This window comes from Microcaecilia unicolor, chromosome 4, assembly GCF_901765095.1.
Source record: "Microcaecilia unicolor chromosome 4, aMicUni1.1, whole genome shotgun sequence".
NCBI classification, from domain to species: Eukaryota; Metazoa; Chordata; class Amphibia; order Gymnophiona; family Siphonopidae; genus Microcaecilia; species Microcaecilia unicolor.
This window is the reverse complement of record NC_044034.1, coordinates 309,432,661-309,448,370: the sequence shown is the minus strand read 5'-3', so window position 1 is coordinate 309,448,370 and position 15,710 is coordinate 309,432,661. Positions and strand designations below refer to the sequence as shown.

At 49.9% G+C, this 15,710-nt stretch overlaps 1 protein-coding gene across 1 annotated transcript in view; it reads right to left on the bottom strand.

Annotated features, from left to right (window-relative positions):
• CDCA2 (cell division cycle associated 2) overlaps positions 1-15,710 on the bottom strand; it is a 254,447-nt gene that overhangs the window by 210,074 nt on the left and 28,663 nt on the right. The window contains exons 5-6 of the mRNA XM_030201830.1: positions 3,689-3,851; positions 3,266-3,474 (exon numbers count right to left, since the gene is read on the bottom strand). Coding sequence (XP_030057690.1) covers positions 3,266-3,474; positions 3,689-3,851 — 372 coding nt within the window. The remainder of the gene's footprint in view (positions 1-3,265; positions 3,475-3,688; positions 3,852-15,710) is intronic.

Genomic DNA, 15,710 nt, shown 5'->3' with positions numbered 1-15,710 from the left:
ACTTTGAAAAAAATATGAGGCGCCATGGCTAGGCCAAAAGGGAGAGTGCAAAACTGAAAATGGCGCCCCAAAACAGCGAAGCCTGATGAGGGGGCCAAATGGGTATGTGTAAATAGGCCTCTTTCAAATCCAAGGCACTGAGAAACTCTCCTAGCTGATCAGAGGAGATCACCGATCGAACTGTCTCCACATGGAAGTGATGAACCCGGATGCAATCGTTCACTTTCTGGAGGTCGAGAATAGGCCTGAAGGTGCCCCCTTTGCGAGAGACAACAAAGTAAATTGAATACCGGCCAGTGCCCCATTCGGTTCGTGAAACAGGGACTACCGCCCCGATATCCAACAGCGTTTGAAGGGTATCCTGAATGGCCTGCTTCTTGGAGAACGTGACACAGAGAGACTCCAAAAATCCGTCTCCAACGGGAAAGGTAAACTCTAACTTGTAGCCGTCTTTTATAATATCCAAGACCCCCCTGGTCGGACGTTATAGTGGCCCACACCTCGTGATAGAGGGACAGCCGACCCCCTATAGCAACAGTCGAGGGATGGACCTGTGCCCCATCATTGGGGAGGCCTACTGGTAGCCTGAGTTCTGTTGGCAGCTCCCGACGCTCTTTTATCGTTCCGAAAGGAAGGCTTCTGCTGGAACTGGGAACGCTGAAAGGAAGAAGTACGACCCAGACGATAATGGCGCATCTCACGAAATTGAGGTCTAGCCGCATTAGATTTAGGAGCAGACCTAGGCCTGTCCTCAGGGAGACGGTGAGATTTAGACTCTCCCAAATCCTTCCCGAAAAGCAACTTCCCACGAAAGGGAAACCTCGTGAGACGCTGCTTAGAAGCCATATCAGCAGCCCAGTGACGCAGCCAAAGCAAACGCTGAGCTGACACCACCAGAGCCATCTGTTTGGCCGAGGCCCTGACCAAATCATAAAGAGCATCCGCTAAATAAGCGAGCACTGACTCCATCGGAGCAGCAGCCAAAGACCCAGAGGTCGAATTCTGATCTTGTTCTAGACTCTGTTGAAACCAGGCCAGAAAAGCTCTGGCCGCATAAGAACCACAAACAGCCACCTGTAAGGTTAACGCGGCCACCTCAAAGGAACGCTTAAGGGAAGCTTCAAGACATCTGTCCTGCATGTCCTTAAGTGACACTCCCCCTTCCACCGGGAGAGTGGTTTTCTTGGTGACAGCAGTCACCAAAGCATCCACCTTAGGCAGAGAAAAGGCCTCCAGGGAAGAGGGAGCCACCGGATAGAGGCGAGTCATTGCCATAGCCACTTTTAAATACCCCTCAGGGTCAGCCCATTGAGCGGAAATAAGTTCTTGAATAGACTCGTGCATGAAAAAGGCCCTAGAGGGTTTCCTCGTGCTCGCAATCCGAGAATTAAACGCAGCCATGGACAGTTCTTCATGGATTGGAAATATTAAGAGCTGCTAAAGCTTCGTATACGAGAGAAGAAAGCTCCTCACGATGAAAAATGCGCAGAGCAGCAGGATCATCCTGCTCCCCCAGCAGAGGCTCACCCTCCTCAAAGTCTTCCAATTTAGAGGGTCTAGAGGATTACCCAGACCCCATCGCCACTGAAGGTGGGGAAGACCCAGGCATCCCGGACTCCCCCCCCAATCAGGGAGAACAGACAAACGTCTGCGTTTAGAAGCCATGTACTCAGCAGACAAAGGAAAACCAAAAATCCTCCTGAGAAATCAGGACCTCCCTGGGTTCAAAAGTGGACTGAGGGAAATAAAGAGTCCCCGAAGACATACCCCTCCTGAGCAAATAAGCCTGGTGCAATTACAGAACAAAATCGGGGGAAAATCGCATCTCAAACCCAGCAGGGCAAAAAGCACCACTGAAAGCACCAGTAGGCGTTGCAGCGCCGCTGAAGCGGGAAGACTCCAGAGGAGAAAAAAGTGCGGGCTCTAAAGGTGCTTCCGAAAGCGCTGCAGAACTGAGGGCTGCGTGGTCCAAAACGCGGGCATAGTCACTACTCAGCTGCCCTGCCTCTGCCGTCGCTTCAGCGCACCGTGCCATGCAGAGTACCGCTACCGAACTGCGAGAGCCGCAGCGGGAACACTTCTTCACCGCCTCCGCAGCCATAACAGATGCAAACGTGCTCGCCGGACCCCGCCGCCCCAACAAGAAGTGCGAGGTACTCACCGGCGCCAGAGGAAACCGTATGGAACGGCTGACACTCTCACGAGGAGCCCACAATGGTACTCCCGTCATCCCCACCACAGCCTGAAAGAAATCTGAGCCAAAACAGCCGATTCCAGCAGAGAAAAAACGAATTCTGTTTCACCCTCAGCACTTTAAGCAAGAATGAGTAAAAGAGCTATCAGGCTTTTCTCTGTAGATTTTTTTTATTTTAATTGGCTGCCAGGAGAGATTGATTTTTTTTTTTTTTTGCAGCAAACAGGGAGGCAACAGAAAGAGAAGGAGATAGGGGTAGGACAGGGACCTGCAGCACAAGTATGTCCTTAAGGTCGGCACCCTCAGCCAGACGCCCCCATACTCAACTGGCCAAAGGGCCCAGGAGAACCCCAAGAATCCAGGAGCTGGTAAGGATCCGTCTACCACCTGATGGAGATTAACACATATTTTCAAAGCACTTAGCCTTCCAAAGTTCCATAGGTTTCTATGGAACTTTGGAAGGCTAAGTGCTTTGAAAATGAGCCCCAGAGCAGACAGGGAGCTGGGCGTACAGGGTTACGGTTTTCAGTGTTCTATATCTCCACCTGCTGGTAGGCGGATACAACCCACCAGTTCCTGGATGCATCTGCTGCTAATGCTAAGGAATAACAGATAGTATTTGTGCATACTCAATAAGCCATGATGGTGGTCTTGCTAATCAAGTTATTTTTAACCAAACCTCAGGGCTCTGTTTATTAAGGTGAGCTAGTGTTTTTAGCGTGTATCAACGCTAGAGACACCCATATATTTCTATAGGTGTTTCTAGCCTTAGTGCACACTAATTTTTAGCACGTGTTAAAGATGTTAGCGCGCCTATACTGCAGCTTAGTAAACAGGGTCCTCAATTTGCTAGTGATGTTTTGTGTGGGAGGACTGCCAGAACAAACCCTTTTAATCGTCTTTTTCAAATCAGAATGGTTCTACTTCTATCATGCCAGTATCAGTTTCAGGTAACACTGTTTATACTCATATTAGGGAAATTAACAGTGGAAATTAACTTCTAAATCCAAGCATAGCTAATTGTAAGCCAAAAGCAACTGTCATTTCTGATAGCCAGAAAATCAAATATACCTTGGAAATTTCTTCTGCAGTTTCAGTGCAAACAGTGCCTTCCTTGTCGCCACATAGAAGGTCACTGCTTAGGTGGATGCTTGATAGAGTCTCTTTATCTTCTGATGACGTTAAGCTGATGTCTCCTTCAACTAGCCTTTTTCTCTTAGATGATGGCTCTCCATTAAGTTGTGTTTTTGAATTTTGTTTCTTGAATGGGCTCTTGCTTTCTGTTGTATTTCATACAATATTTCATTAAGCATAAGCATCACTACACACAGTATATCAGAATACCTGCTGATTCAGATTTGGGCTAAAATTATTATTCCACCTCTAAGGAATTTCTATTGCTGAATTCATTGCAACAAACAGTCCTAATTACACTACAAAATGCTGTATGAAAGACAATATTAAAACAATCACGTCTCTACAAAATCTCCTTACTTTTTGTCACCACATATTCTCTCTCTTCCTCCGGGAACTCAAGAACGTTGATATTCTCGTCGTTTTCTTCCAATGACTGGAAAGAGGATCTGAATACAGAGATTTTCTTTTTGAATGAAGAGCTATATGGAGATTTAATTATAGGACATCTATAAGGGCTAACCTGGAAAAAAAAAAAGTTTCATGTCAAAACACTGCCATATACTTTATTTACTGCTAAGGACTATACAGTTCTAAAATGGTGATGGGAGAAGGAAAAGACAATGCTATCCAAGTTGACTAGCAGTTTGTCTATCAGGCACAAAGGCTTGTTCTGATGTGCAACAAAATGTAATAAAAATTTGGTTAAACAATACAAACTTAATACACGACCGCAGGAAACGGTGCTTTGCTAAAGATGCAGATGACTGGACACATTTGCAGTTAATGTTACAGGACTCGGGAGGGTGGGAGGGTTAAGTGCCAGTTGCTATTGTTATGAGCAGAGAGGGAGAGGTTGGAGTGGGTAAGGTGGGTTTTGAGGTGGGGGAGACAAGGAGTGGTTTTGTTTTTGTTCTTCTTTTGAACATATTGTGAGAAACAGGGAAACTACAAGTCCCAGAATGCATTGCAAGACAGGAGTATCAGGACAGGGAAAATCTTCAGATTCAGGAAGGAGAAGAGGGGTTTGATTGGGAAATGGAATCAGCTGAGGAGAGTGTGGAACACCCGAGTGAGGGGGTGGAGAATGAGGGGATAGAATGGGAGAACAAGTATTGGAGGAGGAGATGGAGGTTGGAGCAGGAGTTACTGTGGGAGAAGAGTGACTGCTGGAAGTGCCCAAAGGAAAACAATAGTAGCCAACAGAGATCCGGAGGGTGGATGTCAGGAGGTAAATGCTGACAAATGAGGGTGGTGGATCTTTAAAGCCTGGCTGGCCCAAGTGAACTGTGTTTTGAGGCCTGGCCCAAGTGAACTGTGTTTTGAGGCCTGACCCAAGTGAACTGTGTTACAGCTGGATTAAAGCAGAGCAGTGAATGGAATGGATTAATCCAGCTGCTTAAAGACACATAAGGAACTGAACGGAACTTTGTTTTTTTTTTCTTCTTGGTTTGTTCTTATGGGAGTTGGCTTCTGGAAAGTGTTTTGGAGAACTGCATTCATATATGCACTAGAAGCGAATTCGAAGAAGTGAGTCTGGCTACAGATTATCTCTCAACTAGTAAAAAAGGCCCGTTTCGTTATGAAATGAAACGGGCGCTAGCAAGGCAATCCCCCACCCTTCCTCGCTGTCTCGCTCTGTCCACTCTGAGTTCCAGACCCCCCTCCCACCCTCCCTCCCATTTCAAGGCTGGCCTGCCTCCCTCCCAGTTCAAGGCCCCCTACCTCCCCCCTCCCAGTTCAAGGCCTCCCAGCCTCCCAACCACCCATTTCAAAGCCCCCTCACGCCCCTCCCACCGAGTTCCAGACTCCCCCCTCCCTCCAATTTTAACACCCCCCCTCCGCGTTACGGACCCCCCCTGCCGCAACCCCCTCGACACCCCCCTTCCAGATGAAAACACTCCCCCGCCACCGTCGCGTACCTGTGCTGACGGGGGACCCTAACCCCCAACAGCCGAAGTTCTGTTTTCGTCTGTGCCGGCTTGTTGCTTGCTGAATGATCATCTGTTGAAGTTTCTGTGCGTGCGGTCTGATGTCAGACTGGGCCTTCTGAACTTCTCCTTCAAATAGCTCATCTCTTTGCCCCCTAACAATTCTTGCAACACTGGCAAGAAGATGGACATGGCAAAGAAGGGTTCCCAACAAGATGCCTGAAACGCCCAAATCCTCCTAGCCAAACATATAGCCACTAGAAACACTGTCAGTCTTGCAACCTGAAATCCATCAGAAGCCTTGATGGACTCAATGGGTGCTCACACTACAGCTGACAAACCTGAGCAAGTTCCATGACGGACAACCAGAAAAAAAACCACACCACATCCAGACGTGACACTAAAGACCTAACCACCACCAAGCCCCAAAAGCAAGCTACAGCTGCTACCTAAGCCTTCAGGGAGGCTAGGGCTAACCCCTTTTCCAGGCCATCCAGCAAAAATAAATAAATAAATAAATCTAGAATTAAAAAAAAAATCTACAATCTATTAAACATATAATGGCAAAGGCAGCACCTGTCAATCTGCAAACCATGCCTCGAAAATCCGCCATATGTGGATGCACACCAGGGATGTCAAAGTCGTTCTGGAACACAATAAGAGCTTCTCACCAGACAGACTATGAGTTCTCTGAGATCCCTATACCAAGGTCTATGAGGCCCATTAACAGCTACTAGAACCACCCACGTGGGATGGTTCTCGATCCTTTGAATGACTGCCCAGCAATGACCAAGTAGAAACACATACAGCAGACCATTTTATGGCCATAGGAAATGAGAGTAGGGTTAAATGGTCACTATTCGCAATAAAGAAAGGTAGTTAGTGGGGTCCCTCAGGGATCTATGCTGGGGCCGTTGCTTTTTAACATTTTCATAAATGACCTGGAGGTGGGGGTAACTAGCGAGGTTATCAAATTTGCTGATGACACAAAGTTGTTTAAGGTTGTCAAATCACGGGAAGATTGTGAAAAGTTGCAAGAAGATATTGCAAGACTAGGAGACTGGGCGTCTAAATGGCAGATGACGTTCAATGTGAGAAAGTGCAAAGTGACGCATTTGGGAAAGAGGAACCCAAACTATAGCTACGTCATGCAAGGTTCAGCGTTAGGAGTCACAGAACGAGAAAGGGACCTGGGAGTCATCATTGATGATACGTTGAAATCTTCTGCTCAGTGTGCTGCTGCGGCTAAAAAAGCAAATAGAATGTTAGGTATTATTAGGAAAGGGATGGAAAACAAAATGAGGATATTATAATGCCACTATAATCGGTCCATGATGTGACCGCACCTAGAGTATTGTGTTCAATTCTAGTCACCGCACCTAAAAAAAATATAGTGGAATTAGAAAAGGTGCAGAGAAGAGCGACAAAGATGATTAAGGGGATGGGATGACTTTCCTATGAGGAAAGGCTAAAGCAGCTGGGGCTCTTCAGCTTGGAGAAAAGGCGGTGGAGGGGTGATATAATAGAGGTATATAAAATAATGAGTGGAGTGGAAAAGATAGATATGGAGCGTCTGTTTACGCTTTCCAAAAATACTAGGACAAGAGGGCATGCGATGAAGCTGGAGTGCAGTAAGTTTAAAACAAATAAGAGAAAATTTTTCTTTACTCAGCGCGTAATTCGACTCTGGAATTCGTTTCCGGAGAATGTGGTTAAGGCGGTTAGCTTAGCAGAGTTTAAGAAAGGTTTGGATGGCTTCCTGAAGGAAAAGGCCACAGAATGTTATTAAATGGACACAGGGAAAAACCCACTATTCCTGAGACAAGCAGTACAAAATGCTTTGCTCCGTGGATCTTGTCGGGTGATTGTGACCTGGATTGGTCACTGTCGGAGACAGGGTGCTGGGCTAGATGGACCTTTGGTCTGTCCCAGTGTGGCGATGCTTATGTTATAGTTGAACCAGCTCTTGTATTCCTGCCAATTGCAGCTGTTTCCTGCAACTTAACTTGGAAACCTTTGAATTTCTGCTGTAGTCACAAGATCCATGACAGATCTTCCATACTGCTTTAAAACGCATGCAAAGAACATCCTTGACAAAGTCCAGCCCCATGAGACTAGGATACTTCTGATTAGGAAATCCACCTCACCGTTCATCATTCCTACCATGTGTGCTAATAGGAGATCTAGAAGATGCTGCTCTGCCCATCAATCCGCACACTTCTTCCAAAACCTGCTGACTCCATCCTATTGGCTCACATATGCCATCGCTGTGGCACTGTTCGCCGACATTGGAACTGCCTTGCACCAAAATAAACAAGAACAAATGGCTCTTGCTTCCAATTGAATGACTGGACCACACGGTCTCCCCCCCAGTGACCAGCACCCTTGGGCAATCTACCCCAAAAACAGGCTCCCCAGCCACTGAGGAACCACTCTAGAGACTCCAGACTCTGTCCTCAAACCTGGAGACTGCGCCTTACTGCTCTTAGAAGCGGCAGCACCCACTCCAGGGCCTGTATCTGAGACAACCAGTGAGACAGACGCCCACTGTAATAGACAAATATGCGCTCTGGCCCACAGCACCAGCTTCAGGGTTACTGCCACCCACCATACCTGCAGATAATCCGGGCTGTTGGGTTGCAGTTCCTGAGCAAATTCTTGATCTGTTCTCATAACACCTTCTTCCTGTCCTCACTCAGAAACATCTTCCTCTTCCAAGTGCTGAAGTGCACCCTCAAATACTCCTGGTCTCCAGCTTACTTTTAGATGGATTAACCATCCATCCCAAATCCTGAAGGTACCCAACTACCTGACCTGTGTTGGTCTCACTCACTCCATAGGACTTCACCCTGAATAACCAATCATCCAAAGAGGAGTGCACCAACACACACACAGTGAAGGCAGCTGTTACCACGAGCATCAACTTAGAGAAGCTTCTTGGTTAGTCTAGCCAAATGGAAGGGCAAAAAACTAAAACATGCTACCTGAAGAAACTGAAGAAAAAAAATACAGGTGATCCACCCAAATAGGGATATGGGAAAATTAGGTTCTTACCATGATAATTTTCTTTCCTTTAGTCATAGCAGATGAAGCCATTACATATGGGTTGTGTCCATCAACCAGCAGGGGGAGATAGAGAGCACTCAACTTTTCACAGTGCCTCATGGCCAGCTAGCTCCACTGCCTCTTCAGTATTTGAAGCTTCCAAAGCAGTATGGCAAACCGCAATGGGAATAACATGAACTTTCCTCACAGCGAACGATGGCCCCTTAACAAGGGCATGAACTCAAAAAAGGAGGGAATGAACTCATCCTCCTGGAGGGAATAAACTCATCCTCCTATAACTGTAACAAGAATCCTGAAGACTGTTTTCAGACTCCCCAAGGAATATAACTTCAGGAAACAAGAACAGCACCTAAAATCATAATCACTGCAATACAGACAATCATGGCTTCATCTGCTATGATTAAAGGAAAGAAAATTATCATGGTAAGAACCTAATTTTCCCTTCCTTGTTATCAAGCAGATGAAGCCACTACGTATGGGATGTAACAAAGCAATCCCTAAATAGGGTGGGAACAAGCCACACCACGTGCTAGCACCTGTGCTCCAAAACGCGCATCTCTCCTGGCAGCCACATCCAGCCTGTAATGTCAGGCGAAATAGAGCTTAGAAGCCCATATTGCAGTACTGCAAATCTCATGAAGAGAGAGTGCGCCAGTTTCCACACAAGAAGAGGAAATCGCTCTTGTGGAATGTGCCTTAAAGGCTTCAGGCGGAGCCCGGCCAGACAGCAGATATGCTGAAAAGATAGCTTCTTTGAGCCAACAGGCAATAGTGGCTTTAGACGCTGAAGACCCTCTGTGAGGGCCTGCAAACAGCACAAAAAGATGATCAGATGTCCTGAAAGAATTTGTAATTCGCAGATACTGCAACAGAGTCCTGCGCACATCCAAAAGGTTCAACAGCCCAAATGAATCTGGAAACTCCTCCTCAACAAAGGAGAGAAGAAAAACAGGCTGGTTTAGGTGAAACGCTGAAACCACCTTAGGCATGAAGGAAGGCACGGTCCGAACCGTGACCCCTGACTCTGAGAATTACAGAAAAGGGTCTCTACAGGACAGCGCCTGGAGCTCTGACACCCGTCTCGCCGAGGTAGTGGCCACTAAAAAGACGGCCTTCAGTGTCAAATCTTTCTCTGAAGCACGCCGAAGCGGTTCAAAGGGAGCCCCCTGAAGGGCCTTCAATACTAACCCCAGGTTCCAATCTGGACAAGGTGCCCGCACGGGAGGACGGAGCCGAAGCACCCCTCTAAGAAACCGTGCCACATCTAGATGAGCAGCTAAAGACACGCCTTCAACCTTGCCATGCAGGGAGGCCAATGCTGCCACTGTCACGCCCCTTACCTGCGCCGCCCTGCCCGCTGTGATGCCTCGCTCCGCGAGCAGGAGAGAGCGGGGTATCGCTGGCTATGGGCGGCGTGTTCGGGGAGTCCTGCCTGCCTCCTGGACGGTGCCGGTTCGCCGCTATAGCGCTGTGGCGGCCGGAGAGCGCCGGCGCTGCCAAAATGGCCGGCGCTCACAAGCTGGAGAGTCTCTTCCGGGTGCGGGACCCGGGAGCATAGAGAACGCCCCTTCTGGGCCCGGATTGGCTGGTCGCGGCTGGACTCCGCCTTCTCTCTGTGACCAGCCTATCCAGAGCCCTGGGGCTGGTTGTTGGCTCCACCTCCCGGACAGCTGATGATTGTCTTCCTGATGGAGGGGGCTATTTAAGTGCAGACGCTGGCAGAACACTTTGCTTCGGCTTCTGCTTGTGTGGATACCTGAGTTCTGTGTGTTTGGATTGTTTTCCTGCTGTGAATCTGTTTGGACCTGGACTTTGCTTTTGCCTGCCGCCTGCCTTGAACCTCTGTTTGGACCTGGACTTTGCTTTTGCCTGCCGCCTGCCTTGAACCTCTGTTTGGACCTGGACTTTGCTTTTGCCTGCCGCCTGCCTTGAACCTCTGTTTGGACCTGGACTTTGCTTTTGCCTGCCGCCTGCCTTGAACCTCTGTTTGGACCTGGACTTTGCTTTTGTCTGCCGCCTGCCTTGAACCTCTGTTTGGACCTGGACTTTGCTTTTGCCTGCCGCCTGCCTTGAACCTCTGTTTGGACCTGGACTTTGCTTTTGCCTGCCGCCTGCCTTGAACCTCTGTTTGGACCTGGACTTTGCTTTTGCCTGCCGCCTGCCTTGAACCTCTGTTTGGACCTGGACTTTGCTTTTGCCTGCCGCCTGCCTTGAACCTCTGTTTGGACCTGGACTTTGCTTTTGCCTGCCGCCTGCCTTGAACCTCTGCTTGGACCTGGACTTTGCTTTTGCCTGCCGCCTGCCTTGATCCTCTGCTTGGACCTGGACTTTGCCTTTGTCTTTGCCTGCCTTGAACCTTTGGTTGGACCTGGACCTTGTCTCTGGCCATCTGTCTGCTGTCCATCCTGTGTACCGTCCTGCCCTCCTTTGGAAGTTCCTGTCCTGACTCTCCAGGTAAGATCAGAACTGTCTGGCTGCCAGACATTGTTTGGCACAGGGGCTCACATATCGTGGTATAGGCCTGACAGCCACTTGCACCCGCAGGGAATTATAGGCCAAGCCTTTGTGTACACCATCCTGCAAAAAGTCCAGAATCGGCGAGACAGGAGCCCGCAACGGAGAAAGCGCTCTTGAAACACACCAGACTTCAAACTGGCGCCAAATCCTGGCATAAGCCACGGAAGTGGAGCGCTTACGGGCCTGCAGGAGAGTGGAAATTACCTTATTTGAATAGCCTTTATCTCTCAATTGCGCCCTCTCAATCGCCAACAGGTGCGGAACCAGAGGTAACGGAAAGGGAGCCTCCAACGGCATCTGTTGGAGGTCCGCATACCCAGGCCTCATGGGCCAATCCGGGGCGATGAGAACCACTTCTCCTGGATGCAGCCGAATCCGCAGGAGCACTCGCCCTATCAAGGGCCACGGAGGGAAGACATACAGCAAGCCCAGGGGCCAGGGTTGAGCCAAGGCATCCAATCCGGCAGAGCGAGGATCCCTCCGTCTGCTGAAGAAGCACGGGACTTTGGCATTGGAACTGGTTGCCATAAGATCCATCACTGGCTTGCCCCATTTGGCACATATCTGCAGGAATACATCGTCTTGCTAGTTCCCACTCCGCTGGATCGATCTGATGCCTGCTTAGATAGTCGGCTTGCACGTTGCTCTGACCTGCAATGTGAGCTTATGACAGGGAATGTAGATGCAGCTCGGCCCAGTGGCAAATTTGTTCGGCCTGCGCGGCTAGAGCTCTGCACTGAGTGCCGCCTTGTCGATTTATGTAGGCCACTGCTGTCGTGTTGTCCGATATCACTCGGACAGCCAATCCTTCCAGGGTCACTTGAAAGGCCAGAAGAGCCAGAAACACCGCTTTCAACTCCAGGCGGTTGATAGACCACTCCGACTCGTTGGGCGTCCACAGACCCTGGGCATGCTTCCCCTGGCAATGTGTGCCCCAGCCCTTCAGGCTGGCATCTGTCACCACTAGGCACCAATCGGGGAGCGCCAGCGGCATTCCCCGCCGCAACATGCTGTCCGAGAGCCACCACTCCATACTGAGACGGGCCACAGGGAGTCAAGAAAGTCTGCACTGATAATCCTGAGATACTGGAGACCATCGTTGAAGTAGAGAATACTGTAGAGGTCTCAGGTGCGCTCTCGCCCATGGCACCACTTCCAAGGTGGCCGTCATCGATCCCAACAGCTGGACAATATCCCAAGCTCGCGGGCGGAGCATCCTCAGGAGCAGACGGACCTGATTCTGAAGCTTGCACCGCTGTCAGGTTCTCAGGTTCAGAGCCCGCGGGGCCGGGCTCTGGAGCAAACGTGAGCCCTTGGGCTGCTGCCGAGGAGCGACAGCAGCAGGCAAAACCCACCAACCAACACTGGGTAAGCACATTGGCAGGGACTGCAGGCACTGCCCAGTGAACCGGAACACATGGACTGGAATCCCCCGGACTGGAGGACACAGGACTGGAACACACACCAGACCGGAACACACTGGACTGGAGCACACCAGACTGGAACCCACACCGGACCGGAACACACCAGACTGGAACACACACCGGACCGGAACACACTGGACTGGAGCACACTGGACTGGTCCGCACAGCTTCACCTGCGCTTAGCTACTAAGCCCCCCAAAAGTTGAGCTCCTGGGTTCGAGTAGCCGGCAGGACTTACTGGATACCGGATGACATAGGGACCAGGACTGGAAACAGAAGTGCTCCTAAACCTAAACTGATCTACGTGCTCCCAAGCCCTAAACCAGCAGGAGTGTTCCTAACAGTAAACTGACAAAAGGACTTCCTAAGCCCTATACTAAACAGGAGCTCCTAAGCCCTGCTCAAGAAAGGGACTTCCTAAGCCCTAAACTAACAGAGCAGGGAACTAAACACAAAGCTAACACAGGTGCTACTAAGCACCAAGCTACAAGCAGAGCTCTACACTAATAAGCTAAACACAAAACTAACAAGCTACCTAAGCACTGCTCTAGCAAGCTAGATACAACTAACAAGGTGCTTCCCAAGCACTACTCTGGCAAGCAACCAGAAGAGCTCCTAGCACTAAAAGGGAAGACAGGGGAGCCACAAGGAAAAAGAAGGGAAGCTAACACATAAGCCAAAAGTGATTCTAAATCACCAAACACCAACAGCAAAGACTGCAATGCTCCCACTAGCACAAACACCAGAAGTACTTCTAACAGCAAACTCTGCAGTGTTCCTAACAACACCAAACCCTGAAGTACTTCTAACAGCAACAGAGCTTCCAAAGCCCTACACACAGCAATGCTTCCAAAACCAAGAGGGAAACGCAGGAAAGCTAAACACACAAACACCAGTGCACACTGCACTAACACTAACCTGGACCTTAGCAAAAGCAAGCAGGGAAACTAGACACAAAGTCAGAAGTGCACACTGCACCACCCTACCTAAAGCAAACACAACTGTTGCAAAGGCCCTGAAGGAAACAACACCACTTCCTTATCAAGGCCCTCCCTGATGATGTCACACTCCCTAGACCTAGGCAAAAGCACACTGACCCAGAGAGGCCCAACCCACACCAATGCAACACTGTGAAGCACTTGAAGCCAGTACACCCAAAGAGAGGTAGAGCAACTCAGGCAACACACACACAGGTGCAGTATAGTGAAACAATTAGAGCCATGCTGCTGGAAGCTGCCAGCACAGAGAGACAGAGCCAGCTCAGAAAGGACAGAGAAAAGAAGCAGAAGCCAGCTAAGAAGCTGACCTCCAGGAAAGAGGTAAGTTTGAGAGGGGTTCAGACCCCAATCATAACAACCGCCTTTGCTCGGGAAGAAACACATAGCCCGAGGCTGTGTCGAACCTGGCCCCCAAATATTCTAGAGATTGCGAGGGGGTCAGGTAACTTTTGGCCATATTGACGACCCAGCCCAGAGATTGAAGGACTGAAACCACTCTGGCTGTAGCTAGATGACTCTCTTTTTCTGAGTCTGCTCTGATGAGCCAGTCGTCTAGGTACGGGTGAACCCAGATACCCTCTCACCTGAGAAAGTCCGCTACTACCACCATTACCTTGGAGAAGGTTCGGGGAGCTGTGGCAAGGCCAAAAGGCAAGGCCCGAAACTGGAAATGTTTTCCCAACACTGCAAACCGCAGAAACTTCAGGTGCGGGGGCCAAATTGGTAATACAAGTAAGCTTCTTTCAGGTCCAGAGACGCGAGGAACTCTCCTGGCTGTACCGCCGCAATGACGGAGCGCAGGGTTTCCAAGTGAAAATGCCGCACTCTTAAGGACTGGTTTAGCTCTTTTAAGTCCAGGATCAGGCGAAAAGACCCGCATTTTCGTGGCACCACAAAGTAAATGGAGTAGCGGCCTAGACCTTGTTCGGCGGGAGGCACCGGGGTCCCAGCCCCTATCTGGCACAGACTGTGCAAGTCTCTTCTACCGCCGCCCGTTTGGCGGCAGAACCGCATCGGGACTCCACAAACACGTCTCTCACCGGGGCATCAAATTCTATTCGGTATCCGTCTCTGATCAGGTCCAAGACCCACTGATCTGCGGAGATTTTGGCCCACTCCTCGAAAAAGAGGGAAAGTCTTCCTCCGATGACAGGAAACGAGGAGGGGGCTGGCACACCATCATGGAGAGGGTCACCCCTGAACTCCAGGCCTTGAACCGGCAGCTGCGGAACGTTTGTCCAAGCAAAAGGAGTTTCTCTGCTGAAAGCGGGCACAAGAAGTGAACCCAGCAGCACGCCCTGGGCGGTACCTTCTAGCTTCATGGAAGCGAGGTCTGTAAGAGGAGCCTGACCCTTAGAGGAAGGCTTCGGCCTATCTTCGGGCAAGCGCTGAGGTTTGGAATCCCCCAGGCCTTTAACAATGTTTTCCAGCTCATCACAAAACAGAAGAAGGCCTTGAAAAGGGCAACTTCACCAACCTTTGCTTAGAGGCCATGTCCGCCGTCCAATGTCGTAGCCAAAGACTGCGGCGAGCCGTCACTGCTACAGCCATTTGTTTAGCCGAAGCTCTGACCATATCATAAAGGGCGTCAGCCAAAAAGGACAAGTGGAGCCACTTCAGATAAGGTCTCCGCTCCATCACCGGGCTGTTCCACTGCCTGCTGTAACCAAGCCAGGTAGGCTCTAGCAGCATAACAACTGCAAGCAGATGCCCGAACAGTGAGACCTGCCAAATCAAAGGACCGCTTCAGAGCTGAATCAAGCCTGCGGTCTTGAATATCCTTCAGGGCAACACCTCCTTCAACAGGGAGGGTAGTTCTCTTTGTCACAGCTGTGACCAGGGCCTCCACTTTAGGCATTGCAAAGCGAGCCAAATGTTCCTCAATCAAAGGGTATAATTGCCCCATAGCCCTGGCAACCTTCAAAGGTCCCTCGGGGTCAGCCCATTGAGACAGAAATAAGCTCTTGGATGGAGTCATGCAAAGGAAAGGCTCGAGCAGGCTTTCTGGTACTAGCCATCCTTGGATTAACAGAGGAGGCTGTGCCACTCCCAGGATCTTCAATCGAGAGGGCTTGTAAGGCATCTGAAATAAGCGCTGGCAGCTCCTCGCGGTGGAAAATCCTCACCGCAGACGGATCATCAAGCTCCTGTGGCAATTCTGCACCCGACTCTGGCTCCTCAGCCCAAGAAGTTCTGCCAGACCCCTCAGAATCCTCATAGCCCAACCACGGGGAGGGGGGGGGGGGGGGTGCGCCACACTCAGAAGGGGAATTAGCCCTTCTGCGTTAATCAGGAGGATAAGAAACAGGCAAAGGCAGAGGGTCCGAAGATCCCTGTGGAAAAGCTCTTTTAAGCATGTATGCCCTATGCAGCATTAAAACAAAATCAGGGGAGAAAACCGCTCCCTGACCGCCCGGATCCTGCCCAGGGCTATCAGCTCTATTAG